This window comes from Heterocephalus glaber, unplaced genomic scaffold (assembly GCF_053883595.1).
Source record: "Heterocephalus glaber isolate CG9 unplaced genomic scaffold, H.glaber_assembly_v1.0 deba00001608, whole genome shotgun sequence".
NCBI classification, from domain to species: domain Eukaryota; kingdom Metazoa; phylum Chordata; class Mammalia; order Rodentia; family Bathyergidae; genus Heterocephalus; species Heterocephalus glaber.
Window position 1 is genome coordinate 17,753,529 of NW_028258379.1, and position 16,809 is coordinate 17,770,337.

General features: G+C 45.0%; 1 protein-coding gene across 9 annotated transcripts in view; it reads left to right on the plus strand.

Annotated features, from left to right (window-relative positions):
* Adck1 (aarF domain containing kinase 1) overlaps positions 1 to 16,809 on the plus strand; it is a 117,856-nt gene that overhangs the window by 85,442 nt on the left and 15,605 nt on the right. For all 9 annotated transcript variants that reach the window (XM_087195424.1, XM_087195429.1, XM_087195427.1 and 6 more), the window contains one exon: positions 3,544 to 3,660. In XM_087195424.1, coding sequence (XP_087051550.1) covers positions 3,544 to 3,660 — 117 coding nt within the window. The remainder of the gene's footprint in view (positions 1 to 3,543; positions 3,661 to 16,809) is intronic.

The following is a 16,809-nucleotide window of genomic DNA, read 5'->3' on the forward strand; positions in this document are numbered from 1 at the left end:
TACGCACAAACCCTGAGGGATGTTATGCTTTTGCTTGGTAGTTTCTTTCTTTTTTTTTTTTTTTGGTACCGGGGATCGAACTTGGGACCTTGTGCTTGTGAGACAGGCGCCAGAACCACTGAGCTAAATCCCCAGCCCGATGTTATGCTTTTGAAGAAGCATCATAGCTTCCTAGAATCTTAAAGATTAGCAACTACTCATGTGTAATGAATAGTTAACATTTTGATATGCATTCACTGTGTTACACACTTTTAAAATGCTTTACATGTATTTACTCTTTAATCCTTTTAACAGCCCCACAAGGGAGGTACCTTCCCCACCCCTCCTGGGACTAGGGATTGAACCCAGGGCCTTCACATTGAGTTACATCCCTGGCCCTTTTTTGTGTTTTATTTTGAGACAGGGTCTTGCTAAGACGCTAAGTTGCCCAAGCTGGGCTCGAACTTGCAATCCTCCTGCCTCTGCCTCCCAGAGTGCTGGGATTTTAGACATGTACCACCATGCTTACCAGGGTGGTGCCGTTCTTAACATTGTATCTTTTTTTTTTTTTTTTTTGAAATTGTTAACATCATATCTTCATGGGGAAACTGAGGCCTGGAGAGATCAAATCATTTGTCCAAATTTATACAGGATTCCAGTAAGGGGCAGAAAGGAGATTTGAGAGGAGGTACCCTGGCTCGGCCTCAAACCACCAAGCTCCTCTGCCTTTGTGATGCTTCATGGGAAAGATGAATTATGGTGGACCATCTGCGGCACCACCCGCCCTGGTGTGGATCACAATGTCTGTGATTCACTGTGTGCCAGTCATGAGGGCAGCTGATGTTTGTCTGGCAGTTGCCAGGTGTTTGGTACTATGCTGCTTCGCTAACAGAAGTGGGGCTTGTAAAACTGGCTCAGAGAGGCTGTAAAACTGACCCATAGTCACACAGCTTGTCGGAGGCAGCATTGTGGCCTTACCCATCAATCTGACTGAGGGTCTGCACTCTGCCTTGCTGGGCTGTGGCTGCAGGGGGACAAGCCAAAGCACAGGAACAAAGTAGCAGCATAAGGTCAGGCCACACTGAGGTGGAAGCCTCCCAGAGTCTTGGGTAGAACTTTCCAGAATCTGCTCTTCTTTGGGGTCAGCATTGGCCTCAGTGTGGGAGCAGGTGGATCCCACAGGTAGAGCCCCTGCTCTGTGGCAGGCATACAGACCCAAGGTCCATGGCCAGGTGTGATGTTGCCTCTCAGGGATTTGTGATGGTTTGTTTGGGGGCGGGGGGTCAGTTTTCCTCTTTGATCCTTCTGTTCCTTGACAGAAGAAGTGGGGTGGGAGGGATGAAGGTGAGGCCTGCGTGTGAGGTGATGTGAACATTAACCGCACTCCAGACCCTCCTGCCCATCCGATGATTTGCAGGGCGAGTCACCTTCCTGACTGAGCAAGGAGCACTGGGCACTGGGCAGTCATAGTCACGCTGTATCTGTCTATGGCCTTCCCTGAGCTCCCGCATCGAGCTCTCCATTCCCCACATTCGGTATTTCTGTCATTTCAGACCTGAGCAGCAGAGGCAAAGGTTATATTCTATGGTCAAACTGCACTGGTCACAGAAGAGGGAGCAGAGATGGAGGAGGGCATCCAGCACACTGGCCCTGCCTGGCCAGCCCCAGGCACTGCCACCTTGGGTCCTCCTTCCATAGTAGCTGTCCTGGTGTCCTCCATGTGTCCCCAGGGACCCTGCTGGGAGTGTAACCTCCTGTCTCCAAAGCCCCAGGCCCAATGCCACACTTAGTTTTCCAAACAGAAGGAAGAAATTAACTCAAAATGACATCCCTCTCACTTAGAAACCATGAACAAAAACAGTAAATGAATTTACACTCTTTTTTATTTTGCAGTACTGGGGATCAAGCTCAAGGCCTCATGCATACTACACACATGATTTACCACTGAGCTACACTTCCAGCCCTTTTTATTTTATTTTGAGACATGTTCTTACTGAGTTGCCCAGGCTGGCCTCAAACTTTTAATCCTCCTGCCTCAGTCTCCCAAGTAGCTGGGATTATAGGCCTGCATCACTAGGCTCACTTTCGGTTTGTTTTTAAAAAGATGCTTTTTGAAAACTGTCAAGCAAGCCTACGTTTTAAGTCCAAAGGAACAGACAGTCACAGATTTCTCTATTGGCCTAGATTTTCAAATGGCAAAACTCAAAAGAAGTGGCAGAGCAAGAGAACTCCTTGGTGTCAGTTGGAGCCAAGGTTCCAACCAGAGGACTTTGCTTGTGTGTAGTGGCCCCACTTGCCCTCAGTGCCCCTTCCTGAGTGGAGCAGAAACAATGCTTCTTGCCAGTGGGGAGACTGAGGCATTAGGAGTTAAGTGAATGAGCTGAGTGCAAGTTTCCATAGAATTGGGAACAGAAAGTAGGTCTCTGGATTGAGAGCCATGATCTTGTTTCTAGGAGTGAGGGGTTAGGGCAAGGGGAGATCTTATTCTTCAAAATATTTGAATTAGCTGGTCTTGTTTTTTATTTGTAAGAGGAATAAGCCCCACCAAATTTTGGGGAAACATAGCATGCGGAAAGCTGCCTGGCTGCAGTGGTCCTGATAGCTGTCACCCACTTGTGTGGCATCATGACAGCCTTTGATAATTCAAACCTCTTCCCTGCTCCTGGGGGAATCTGTTCTCTTGTTGGCTTTTCGTGTTCTCAGAGTCAGAGGGAGTTAGAGAGTTTGTGAGTTAGTATTGCGGTTGTTTGCAGATAACTAAAACAAAAAAATTTATTTTCTTCACATAGCAGCAAGGTTTGCAGCAGCTGCCTATAGATACCGTTTTAGTAGCCTGATTTTCTTGGGTTCTTCTTCATGGTTGAAAGGTTACTGCTGCTGCTCTAGAAATCATGTTCATTTTTAAGGCAGGAAGAGGAAGCAGAGTAGTTCCATTCCAAAATTCCGTTTTTAATCAAGAAAATAAAAACTTTCTCAGAATCCCCTAGCAAACTACTTAGATTTGATAGGCCAGAATGGAATCACATGATCACATGTACCATAAGACCAGTAAGGAAAGCGTTCTTTTTCATCTCTGGTGAAGAGGAGGCTTGGAGATAGATGTTAGGTTAAGATACGGCATAGTGTCCACATGGGGCTTGTAGGAAACTGGCCTGAGAGTCAGAACTTAGCATCTGGTAAAGATCCATCCATTTGCTGCTCACCTACAGCACCTGTCACCTGGTGAGAAAGCTGCAGTGGCGGGGAGGGTGTTTGTGAGCCTGGAGTAGCCTGGTGTGGGTGAGAGGGGATGGTTCTGAACACCAGTGTCCAGGGTGAGCCGCTCCATGTTTCCCTCCCAGGGCCCAGTGTGGTAGACATTGCGGGGGTGAGGAGGCCACTTTCTAGCCCCCAAGGAGGAGGGATCTCTACAGGAGCGGGCAAGTGGGGTGGGGCCGTTCTCTACGGGCCCAATCTCCCTGAGTCCCCCGTGGGGAGGAAGGGCCTGCCATTGCTGGGCCTTGCTGTGATCCTGGCTCTTGACCTCCAGCCTCTCCTGCAGTGACCAGCCCTTTTTTGTTCCAGGTCCCCCGAATCTACTGGGAGCTGTCCACCAAGCGGGTGCTACTGATGGAGTTTGTGGAGGGCGGGCAGGTCAACGACAAGGACTATATGGAGCGGAACAAGATAGACGTCGATGAGGTGAGGCTGGGGCACTGTACTGTGTGTGCAGGATGTGGGATTGTCTGGGTGAGGCCTCGGGGTCTGGCCCCATTGCCTGTTGTCTGAAGAATGACAAATGGAGCACAGAGGATCCTTCCGGGTCACTGTGTCCAGCTGGCCACATGCAGCGGGGAGGGGGATACAGCCCTCTCAGCCTCTCCTGACTGGCTGAGCCATTGTCTGTTTTCCTTTTTGTCCCATCTGGGTCCCATACAGCTGAGTGGCCACAGGCACAGTGGGGGAGAGTCACTGACCCTTCTGCCCTCCTCTCCCTGCCACTGCCCAGGACACAGGTACCAGGTAGCAGGGAAAAAGACCCCAGTAGTCAACTGGGGCTGCTTGGTGGAGCAAGGGCAAGTGTGGGGCTTATGTCTCCCACCTGTGTCCCTTTGGTCCTTGTACCTTATCTTCCGTTTCCTGGTCCTCATGAAGTGTACTTTCCCCACAATTCTTATCATTGTCATAGTCCTTGTGGGGCTAGGTGTGGGGATTGCCGCCCCAATCCCGGAGCTCGTGCTGGATCAGCCGCATCCCATGCAGGGAAGGGGAAGGGGAGTGCTGGAGACGCAGATGATTGCGGCCTTGGGTGTCATCCCAGAGGTTTGGGGGAGTCCCTGGAGGTTTTGGGTATGACGGATCAAGGCAGTGACATGGTCTACTACTCTGCTAGGGGCAGGAAGGAATGGAAGGCCCCAGACCCACTGGAAGCCAATGCTTGTTCCTACTCAACCCCTCTCTGTCCCCACTCACACCAGGTGACACATGCGGTTGCGCATGGGTTCCCAGTGGGAAGATGGCCCAGAGCAGAAAGCCAGGGACATTGCAGGGAGTGTGGGGATTCTGAGGCCTCCTAGTGGCTGTATGGCTCTAAAAATGGGGACCACAATGGTATGTGCCTCTGAGAGGGGCCGTGAGGACTATGTGAGTTCGTCATGCACCATGCTGAGCACAGTGCCTGGCATGTGGTTGGGACTGAAGAAGGGTAGCTAGATTTGTTACTGTCTTCATTATTACTATCATTGGCTCCTGTTCTTTGCTTGTCTCCTTTTATCATTAGTGGGTTTTTTTTCACTTTTATTTCCATTTATTTTATGCCTAATTTATTCCTGTGCCGTAAGTTTTTGTTTCTTCAGTTTCTCCTGGGATATCTTTTTCTTCTGTGCAACTTCCTCCTCTGGTTTAGGAACAATTTGTTCCTTTTCAGTAAGGATCATCTCAATGTGGAGGGGGAGCTCATGTATGGGTTAATCCGGCCATGAGCTCTGTAAGTCCGGCGGTGCATCTTGGATGCTTTGTTCACCTGAATATGTTCAGTGACCAGAGAATCGACATCTAAACTCTTAAGCTCAGCATTACTCTCTGCATTTTTAAGCATGTGCAGCAAAAATTCAGCACTGTTTTTGGGCCACCAGCCCTGTGTCCAGCCCCACTGTTTGGCCTGGGCACACCTACCAACTCCACCATTGTAGCGCCTGAATGGCACACATTGCTTCTTTAATGTGACATCCTTCAGATACTTGGTGGCCTTTCGGATATGCATACAATTGATGGCCTGGGCAGTTTCATGGGTGTTCTTAAAGTGAACATGAAGATTTGAGCCTCTGGATTTGTGTGATTTTGTGGGGTTTTCTGGGTCAAGAGAGTAGCCAACCATTTTCACAGGTCACCTCTGGCCGCCTACAGGAAGAGCTATCATTAGTGTTTTTGATTGCCTAACTCCCTGTGTTAGACCTTTTGTCCATCGTAAGCCCAGGAGGGAGGTCTTTCTGTCTCTGTTTTAAAGATGAAGAATCAGAGACTCAGAGAGGGTAAGTAATTTGCCATTGATTGGAACCCAGGGCTCCCTGAGTGCAGCTCCCCTTAGGCCACGAGAGCAGGGACTGCAACAGAGTGTGTTGAGCAACTGCGAGGCCTGGCTGCAGCTGGCTCAGCTGGCTCAGACCTTCAGGTAAAGCTGTCTTCCCCCACTGTGGGGACAAGGAACTCCAAGATCCTACTGAGGGGTGGCTGCCAAGATACAGAGGCCATCCCAACCCCGCTGCCCATAGACTTTCTTCCATGAGTTCTGCTAATAACAAACAGGGGCAGCTCCTTCTTCCTCCTCTTCTTCCTCTTCTTTTTCTTATTCTTCCTCCTCTTCCCCCCGCCCTTCTTTTCTTCTTATTCTTCCACACTGAGCTGCATCCCAAGCCCTTCTAATTTTTCATTTTGAGACTGGATCTCACTAAGTTGCACAGGCTGGGCTTGAACTTGCGGTCCTCCTGCTCAGCCACCCAGAGTGGTGGATTACAGGTATGTGCCATCGCACCCTGTAAACAACTGGGGCTTCTGACTCTGCTCCCCTTGCCCTTGGCTCCTGGGGTGGTGCAGGGCAGGGGTCTGGGCAGGTGACAGAGTCTTTGGCTGTGATGTATGGAAAGGATATGGTGGAAGGGATGGGTGGTCACCTCCTTCAGGGGGAGCAGAGGCTCTGCCTGCTCATCAGGAGACACTGAAGGCCTCGACCCTGCTCAGTTATTGGCATTTTCTTACAGCTGGCTGTGGCAGGATCTGCATTCCATCCGCTCCAAATCCATTCATCTCTCTGGATGCAGTGAGCCAAGGGTCTAATGACGATTAATCAGAGGCAGCTTTGATTTTCCAAGAAGACTGCATAGGTGGAGAGATGTGCTCTGGTGTTGCTTGCTGGGCCGAATGAGGCACTCATGGCAATGGGCATCAGCAGGCTGTGCCCTCAGAGGCAGGGCTGCTCTCTCCTGCCACCACCCTCTAGCAGTACCTTGCAGACAAAGCCAGCGTCTGGGCAGACAGGCCTTGGTTGGCATCCTTAAGTCAGTGAAGGGTGAACAAGGCAGCCTTGGTCCCTGGGTTGGTCTCTGAGAGGCGGGGCTGAGCCAGAGTGTTGGTTGATTTCTGTGGGCATGGAGAAGAGACCTGTTGGAACCCTAGTATGTGGTGCCAGGCTTGTGAGGCAGATGAACTCTACTCCTTACTGCTATTATTCCTAATATAAATTTCTAAATGAGAAAGCTGAATCTCAGAGAAGTTCAGTATCACACAGGCTGCAGGGAAGAAGCAGGTTGAACTCAGGTTCACATGACTCCAAAGTCCTTGCCCCTCCACCTTCTCTATCTCCCTCCCAGAGGTCAGCATTAGGCTGCAGTGGCACCTGGAGCCACTGGTTGATGGTCACATCAGTAACAATGCAAAGGAGCTGCGGTGCTGACTCAGAAGCTTTGCCACTACCCAAAGCACTATCTGAACATAACCCCTTTCTAATTCATGGCAAAAGATCCTCTCATCTTGTTCATAGAAACATCTTTGTGTTTTTAAGAATGGAACTCTAAGGGATGCTGCAAGGACTACCTGAATTAATGCTGAAACAGCAGCACAGTGTATGGCGTGTGGTGTAAATGCACCCCTAAATGGTAGCGGGACCATTGGTGTTTTTATTACTATTGTTGGTGGCCCTGTTGTTTTTTCCTCTGCCTCCCTTTACCATTAACACTCATCTACTGCCTGAGCCCATGCACCAGGCCCTCTGTACAGATAACCTTCAGAAGGAGGGCTTTGGTCTCCATTGTGCAGACCAAGAACCAGAAACTCAGAGAGGGAGGGTAATGTAACTAAGGTCACCAGTCTTTTTTTTTTTTCCATTAAGTTTGTCGGTACATTTTAGGTATAAAATACAGTTATATTCATAATTGGGATCTTGTACCATTACATGATGTATTTTGGTTCTTATTTTTTTCCCCATTCCCCTGCCCTCCCTTCACCCCCTCCACCCTTCCCTATTTACAAAGACCTTGTTTCCATTTTTTTCCTTTTCTCATATTTTTTCTTTTCCCTTCTTTCCTTTCCCCTACCCCTCCTACTTCCCCTACTCCTTTAGAGCTTTTCTTCCTATTACACAGTATCAATTATACATTAAAAAAATTAGAACATCAAGATTTAGAGGACATTACCACAGATTTTACAGAATTTAAAAGGATATAGAAAGCATATTACAAAAATCTTTTATGAAATAAATTTGACAACTTCCATGAAGTACCTTGGAAGACAAATTAATGAAACTGACTCTGGAAGAAATATAAAATTTGAATAGAACCTATTAAAGAAAGTATATTCCTGGTTTGAAAACCTACCTATATGACAACAACGACTCATATACATTTTACCTGATAAATTATATCAAACAATTAAAGCAGAAAAAAGAAGGAACACTTCTCCCCTCATTTTAGGAACTCAACATTGTGCTAATCCTAAAACTGGATAAAGATAATAGAAGAGAAAAGTATGAACATAAATAAAAAAAATTTGTTTAACAAAACAAACTATTAGAAGTCAGATCTGGCAGTATGTAGTAAGTGGTTTTATTTATTTATTTATTTATTTGCTTAAATTCTTTTATTGGTACATTTTAGGTATACAATACGTTTACATTTATCATTGGGTGCTTCTACCTGTACATGATGTATCTTGGTTCTTATTTTTTCCCCATTACCTGTGCGCCCTTCACCCCTCCACCCTTCCCTATTTACATACTTTGTTTCCATTTTTTTTCTTTTCTCATAATTTTTCCTTTCCATTCTTTCCTTTCCCCATCTCCTCCTACCACCTCTACCCCTTTGGACCTTTTCCTATTTCAAAGTATCAATTATTAGTTATTAATCCTCTGAGCCCTTATTACACTCTCAGTTTCTCACACTAGAGAAACTATTCGGTATTTACACGTGTGTCTTATTTATTTCACTTAAGAGTATGGCCTCAATATGCATCCAGTTAGCTATAAATGACTCTAGTTTCTTGTTTTTTATGGCTGAGTAGTACTCCATTTTATAAAAAAAACCCACGTTTTCTTTATCCAGTCTCCAGTTGATGGGCACTTGGGCTGTTTCCAAGCATTAGCTATTACAAACTGTGCCACAATAAACATGGGTACACATATATCTCTGTGGTGTGATTCTTTTAATTCTTTTGGGAAAAAAACCAGCAGGGGAATAGTTGGGTCAAATGGGACCTCCAGCCCTAGTTCTTTGAGGTATCTCCACACTGATTTCCATAGTGGTTTTATTATAGGGATGGCAGTGTTGGTTCAGCATTGGAAGATCCACCCCTATAAATCATCATTTTAACAAAGGAAAGGAAAAAGCCATATGATCCTATCAGTAGTTGCAGAAAAAGTATTGGACTAAATTCTACAGCTGTTCATGGTAAAAGCTATCAGGAGACTAGAAGTAGAACAGAATGTTCTCAACAGATCAAAGACATGTACTCCATACTTCCAGCAAAAATGCTTTATATGAATGGAGAAGATACAACGGTTTCTCCCTAAGGTGGGGAACAAGGACAGATATGCCTACTTTTCATCTGTCCATTAAACTTTGAAACATAGGTCCCACCAAAATAGTCCGGCAATAAAAATAAACAAATAGCATAGGATTGGCAAGGTAGAAGTAAAATCTTTACATGTAAATGAAACAATCATCTACAGAGAAAATACTAAGAAATCTCTAGGAACCCCTAGAAGTTGTATTTGAATTTAGCAGGATTAGAAAACACAAGGTATATATAAAAATTCAGGTCTGTGTATACTTGCTATAAATGAAGAATTGGATATTGAAATTTAGGAGTAGAAAGGACCTGGAAAAGTAAAAAGAAAAGAAAATAACAGTGTTGGATGACATTTATTACCTAATTTTAAGACTTCTTATAAAGCTACAGTAATCAAGGCATTGTTGGCATAAGGAAAGACATAGATCAATGAAATAAAACAGAGAATCTAGAAATACAATCACACATATATGGTCCACTGTATTTTGAAAGATTATTTAACATGAACATTTTCTAGAACATAAACTAACTTGAGCAGAGGAAAAGATAATGTTTTCAACAAATGGTACTAGAACATCTGGTATCCGTATGTAAAAGATTAACCTCAACCCTTGATTTCCATACATAAAAATAACTTGAAAGGATCTATGAACCTAAATATGAAAGACTAAAACTATAAAACTTTAAGAAGAAATTATAAGGGAAAATGTTCATGAATTTAGGGTAGGCAAGAATTTCCTAGGATACAAAAAACATGATATATAAAATAAAAAATTGATAAATGAGATTCCATCAAAATTTAGAACTTTAAAAGACATTGTTAAGAAAATGAAAAGTAGACCTTAACCAGAATATATTTATAATACATATAACCTGTGACCAGAATAAAGAACTCTTATAGTTCATGAATAGACAACCAAATTAAAAAGTAGACACGAGAAGATGATAAATAGCCAGTATAGCACAAGGAAAGGTGTGCAACACTAGAAGCAGAAAAATAACTAACCAGTACAATAACAAGATCATATTATACACTCATTAGGGAGATTGTTAAAAGTTTTAAAAGAACAAATGTCAGCTTAGGTGTGTGAACCAGTTAGAACTTTCTAATACTGCCAAAGTGAATGTAAAACGATAAAACCATTTTGGAAAACAATATAGAAATTTCTAGTATTACTGTTAAGAACCAATAATTCTGTTCTTAAGTTTTTATTTAAGAGAAATGAAAACACATGTTCACGATAGATTTGTACATACAGGTTGACCGTCCCTTATCTGAAATTCTTGGGACCATAAGTGTTTCAAATTTTGAAATCTACTTGATCTGCAAAGAGGATAGGTACTCCTTTTTTTGGGGTTCCTGCCACATGGAGTATTATTTTCCACCCTTTAACTTTCAGTCTATGAGTTTCTTTTTAAATTAAGTGTGTTTCTTATATGCAGCATATTGTTGGCTCTTGCTTCTTGACCCAGTCTGCAAGTCTATTTCTTTTGATTAATGAATTGAGACTATTAACATTGATAGTTATAACTGATACATATTGACTTATCCTTGTCATGATTTTTTATTTTTGTTGGATTCTCCCCCTTTGTGCTTAATTTCTTGTCATGCCTGATGGATTCATTCTGCTGGGCTTCCGGGGGTTGTGATCCTTGTTATCTTTTCCTAGGATATTGCCTAAAATTTTTTGGAGTGCTGGTTTGGTATTCATGAAGTTCCTAAGGTGCTCTTTGTCATGAAAGTATGTTATTTCTCCATCAGTTTTGAAAGATGCTTTTGCAGGGTACATCAGTCTCGGTTGGAGGCTGTTTTCCTTTAGGGCTTGAAATACATCACTCCAAGCTCTTCTTGCCTTGAGGGTTTGCATTGAGAAGTCTGCTGTGATTCTGATGGGCTTTCCTTTGTATGTGATTTGTTCCTTTTCTCTAACTGCTTATAGAACTTTGTTCTTCTGTTGGGTTTCTGGAATCTTAACACTTATATGCCTATGTAGATATTTTTTGATCACAGCTAGTTGGGGTCCTATATGCCTCACTTATCTGTATGTCAAGTTCGTTTCCCCTCCTTGGGAAGTTTTCTGCCATTACTTCTGTGAAGAGTTTTTTTTATGTCATCTGCACTCTCTCCTGTTTCTTCATTGACTCCAATCAGTCTTATGTTATTCTTCTTTGCATTGTCTAGCAGCTGCTGGACTGCTTTCTCATGGTCCCTTACTATTATAAGGAAATTTTTCTTTTCCTGGTCACTAATTGCACTCTTATCTTCTACATCTGAAACTCTGTTCTCACATTGCCTCATTCTGCTGTGTAAACTTTCAATGGAGTTTTTCATTTCCTGGAAATCTATTTGCATCTGTTTTATGGATTCCATTTGTTTCCTATGTTGGGATTACATCATGTTCCTCAGATCCTCTATTTTTTTATCTGTGTCCTCTCTAGATTTATTAATTATGTCTTGCACTATGGATACAATCTCTGCTGTTATCTGAGAAATTATTTCTGATTTCATTTTTTTCCAAATCCCCTTTTGTTGCCAGTTTAGGGAGTCCAGGTGGTTGAGTATCAGATTGTTCCATCTTGTTTCCTTTTGCGGTTGCCTTAGGTGATCTAGAAGTCTGGTTTTGAGTCTTGTTTACATGTCTTCTCATTTCAACAGATGGAGCCTTCTGTGCCTTTGTTGAGGCAACTTTTTATTTTATTTTATTTTTTTTAAAATTTATTTTATTGGTGCATTTTAGGTATACAATATGTTTGTATTTATCATTGGGTGCTTGTACTTGTACATGATGTATCTTAGTTCTTATTTTTTCCCCCATTACCTGTGCACCCTTTACCCCCTCCACCCTTCCCTATTTGCAGAGATTTTGTTTCATTTTTTTTCTTTTCTCATAATTTTTCTTTTCCCTTCTTCCTTTTCCCCTTCCTCTCCCACCACCCGTACACCTTTGGACCTTTTCCTATTTCAGATTATCAATTTTTCATTTTAATCATTTTAATTCTTATTTACACTTTCAGTTTCTCACACTAGAGAAACTATTTGGTATTTACACATGTGTGTCCTATTTATTTCACTTAAGAGTATGGCCTCAATATGCATCCATTTAGCTATAAATATTGCTAGTTTCTCATTCTTTATGGCTGAGTAGTATTCCATTTTATAAAAAAACCACATCTTCTTTATCCAGTTTCCAGTTGATGGGCACTTGGGCTGCTTCCAAGCTTTAGGTATTACAAACTGTGCCGCTATAAACATGGGTGGACATATATTGCTGTGGTATGATTCTTTTAATTCTTTTGGGAAGATACCCAGTAGGAGAATAGCTGGGTCAAATGGGACCTCTAGCCCTAGTTCTTCGAGGTATCTCCATACTTATTTCCACAGTGATTGCACCAGTCTGCACTCCCACCAACAAGGGAGAAGGGCTCCTTTCTCTGCACACCCCCGTCAGCATTTGTTAATTGGTTGATTTCTTGATAGCAGCCATTCTCTCCGGGGTGAGATGGCTTCTCAGTGTTTTCATCTGCATCTCTCGAATGACCAGTGATGTTGAACATTTTTTCATATATTTATTTGCTGCTTTTACTTCTTTGTCTGAGAAATGTCTGTTCATTTTGGATGCCCATTTTTGAATTGGGTCTTTGAATTTGGGGGGTCTGATTTTTTTCAATTCTTTATATATTCTCGATAGTAGACCTTTGTCTGAGGTACAGCTGCTAAAAATTTCTTCCCGCATTGTAGGTTGTCTGTTAACTCTGTTGGTGGTTTCTCTTGCAGTGCAGAAGCTTTTTAATATGATGAGATCCAGTTGTTGATTCTTTGTGCCAGCTCCCATGCTACTGAGGATATGTTCATAAAGTCTTTTCCTATGCCAATGTCTTCTAGAGTTCTACCTCACTTATCTTCCAGCAAGTTTAGTGTTTCTGTCTTAATATTTAGATCTTTAATCCACTTTGATCTTAGTTTAGTGCATGGTGATAGGTATGGGTCTAGCTTTAATCTTTGGCAGGTTGAAATCCAGTTTTTCAACACAATTTATGAAATAGGCTATCTTTCTTCCAATGATGGTGGTTGGCTCCTTTGACAAAGAACAGATGGCTGAGTATGTCTGGAGTTGTTTCTGCATCTTCTAATCTATTCCACTGATCCTCAGGTCTGTTTCTTTGCCAGTACCATGCTGTTTTTATCACAGTAGCTTTGTAGTATAGTTTGTTCAGACAACTTTTTGCTCACCCAGTGGTCTTCAATTCTCAGCAAGCCACAGAGAAGCCTTTTCTGTGCTGCTCACCAGTACACTAATTCTTGGGTTCAGAAAGGTGGCCTTCTGGATCCCTGAGCTGAGCTGTTGTCTGGGTGGGCTTCTGGCTGGGGCCTGTGCACACTTGGGATGGTATCCAGGTATGCCACTGGCTAGGGGTCCTATGTAGCTGTTGTCTGGGAGGGTCTTTGTTTGAGGGCTGTGCATCCCAGTTCCTGCTGTGTGAGCAAGCTTCTGGTTAGGGTCTTGCGCACTCACTGATGGTATTGGGGCGAACCTCTGGCTGTTGCTTGTGTGCCTGTGCAGCTCTTTTCCAGGCAGGCCCTTGGCTTGTGCCAGTGTGCCCCAGCCTCTGGGATTGGGGTGGAGCCCTGGCTGGGATCTGCTTCCAGCTGTGCTGCTCTGGTCCACACCACTGCTCCCCCAACTAAGGTGGTCTGGTGTGCCTTTATTGTAGAGATTTTCTTCCCCTTTCCTGTGGGCTTTAATTTTCATCAAGGGCCCTCAGAGAGGCCCTCTTTCTGTTGTTCACTTCTACTCTATCTTCTCAAGCTCAGAATAATGTCCTTTATGACCTCTGCAACTCTGTGGTGTGGATCTAGGTAATGGCTCTGCACAGCCTGGTGGGGGGGTGCTGGCACCCACGTGGCTCACCTCCTCGGTGCTCTGGGGCGGTGGTATTGCAGCCTGAGAGGCTCACCTTTTCAGCCCTCTGGGGAGGTGGTACGGCAACCCAAGAGGCTCACCTTGGCTCTCTGGGGTGGTGGTAGGGTGGCCTGAGAGGCTCACCTCCTCGGTGCTCTGGGGCAGTGGTATGGTGGCCAAGGTCACTGGTCTTAAGAGCACACTTGATAAGTGTTCAAATGGGCAGACCATGTCATCACATCCAGGTAAAGATACAGACAATTTCTGGGAAGTTTCCTCATGCCCCCTCTCAGTCAGTGTCCCCGCTGTCACCACAGCCACTGCTGTTCTGTCTTCTGTCACCATAAAGTGCTTTCGGCCATTACCGAACATCATAAATGAAATCCCACAGTGCTGGGTCTGGCACCAATCAGATCAGGGTCCTCTTTGGAATGTCTGTTCTGTTCCATTGGTCTGTGGGTCTGTCCTTGCAGTAAGGCACTGTCTTAATTTTGTAGTCCCCTGCCCCAGCTTCTAAGCTGTACATGAGGAGCTCTTTGGTATTTAGTGATGATGTCATTAAATACTGACTTCTGCAGAAGCCTCAGGCAGAGCCGTGGGCCATGTGCTCTACTGTGCTATTGCTGACCACTAGTAATGGTGGGACTGGACCAGGAATAGGCTAAAGATTAATCTGTTGTGTCTTTTTCCAACTGGCATCAAAGCCCCAGGCCTTGGAGAAGACTAATGATGCCAAGGATGGAAGACTGTACATCCCACAAAGGCTCAGATGGATTTCAGAGGTTCCATAGTCTCCCTAAGCCCAGTGGACTCAGCAAGCCAGTCCTGGAGTAACTCTCCCTCCCGAGGACAGCCTGACCTGGCTGTGAGCATTCCTTGGGGAGGGAAGTAAAAATGACATATAGGAGGAGCAAGGGGTAAAAATCATACTCTACTTCCCGGTGGTACCGTGCTGGTGGCATCTTCGCTGCTATGTACTGTGACTCTACTGGAAGATGGCTCTAGAAGGAACCTCTCTGAATGGCTCTAGAGCCCTGTGACCCCTTATTGAGTCAACACCACTCCACATGGAAGAGGCTGACTCACCCTGGAGCACCCCAGCTTGTGAGGACCCGAAGACCAGTCTTAACTAGCCAGTTCCTGATAGACTCAGAGGAGGAAACATCAGGTTAGGAGGTCAGAGATGTTGCCCCAAGCTCCTGCCCTGCAGTGCCTTGCTTTGTGACCTTAGGCAAATCACATCTCCTGTCTGGTCCTCAGTTTCTCATCGAAGCTGTTGGACTAGCTAGATTCTAACTAAGGGTCCTTTCTACTGAAATATTTTATAGAACAGAGATTCTTCACTTCAGTGGGTGCTGAGACCAGTTCATGAACCTTCTGTTTCAGAAGCACAAAGGGTGTTTATTCAACAATGAAGATTCCTGGGTGCCACTCCAACTTACCAGGCAGAATCTGGGGTGGGAAGGGTTGTAGAGGGTTGCAAGGCTCTGCATTTTAGCAGACTCTCCAGGTTGCTCAGACACTCTCTGAAGCTCAAGACCCCTGTCCCCACCCCTCACCCTGTCATGAAGTCAGGGGCCCAGGCCACCCAGGTGAGCTGTCAGAGCTCACCCTGCTCTCTGTACCTCCAGGCGCAAGGCAGCCCTGCCAGGTGTGCTCCCTTGTGTGCTCACCTGTGGAGGAGCATGGGCCTTGGGAGCCAGCAGCCTACAAGATCCCTCGTTTGTTTGTGTCTCTGAACCCAGAAGCGGGTATTACCGAGGGCCCGACCTGGTGATCATATTTGCCAGTCACTTTAAGAGCTGGTGACAGCGATTGTCATTGATCTCATTAAAAGTAAAGGTCGTGCGGGAGTCCGCTTTTCCAGGCTGGATGGGGCCTCTCCTCAAGCCATAGAAGCACTATTGATTGCGGGACCTTTATCGAAGGTTAATTGGATTTCAGTGAGTGTGTGTTTAAGACCCTGCCTGGGCTAAGGCCCAATTTAATTGGCGTGAAATTAGCCAAGAGAAAGGTGACAGAGCGGGAGTATAGGGGCAGCAGGGTCAGACGACTGAAGGCCTGCTGGGCACACATGCCTGTGTCTGAAGACTGGGAGTAGGACCAGGGAGAGGGCTGGGAAAGATGCTACCTGGCCATCCCTGAGCCATGGGAGCTGGCTGGGGAGAGGGCTGCAGGGTTCCTTGGCTGTCATCATATGGTCCTCAGAATGGCACTCCTGTGTGGGGTGTGCCCTGCAGAGTCTGTCTGTTCCACTCTTCAGAGAGTAAATCCTAGTCTCCCATCAGGGTTGGGAGGGGACCTGGGGGTTTAGCTCACACTTTGTTTTTTTTTTTTGCTACTGGGGCTCAAACTCTGAACCTTGCACTTTTGAGACAGGTGCAGTGCCACTGAGCTAAATCCCTGGCCCTAGCTCACGTTTTTAAAGTCCTTCAACTAATTCTTTTTCAAGATCCCCCCAATCCCATTTTCAGAGGGGCCAGGTGCACCTGAGCCTCCTTGTGGCTCAGAGGTAATAATCATAAAGCTTCCCATTGCTGGCGTGAGGCTCTATGCTTTCCGGCTGGCTGAGCTGTTTCTCGGGAGCCATCCCCTCCTCCAAGCTAAATAGTTTTGCTTGTCTCATTTTGTCTGCCGTTGCTGGTCCTCCCACTTGTCATGGTGGGGTCTTTGCCTTCTTTTCTTCCTGTAGAGTCATTTTAGTGGGGCTAGTGAGGGAGTGAAGTCAGTGGTATGGCTTGTCTGCCATGTTTAGCCAGAAGCTCTTGGTATGTTTCTTCTTTCAGTAGTTGAAAAATCCATTCCCTGCCATTGTAGGAGCAGTGAAGGGGTCTCAGATCCACCTTGCAGCATGTTTTGTTGAGCACTGCTGTTGCAGGTGCTGTATGGTAAG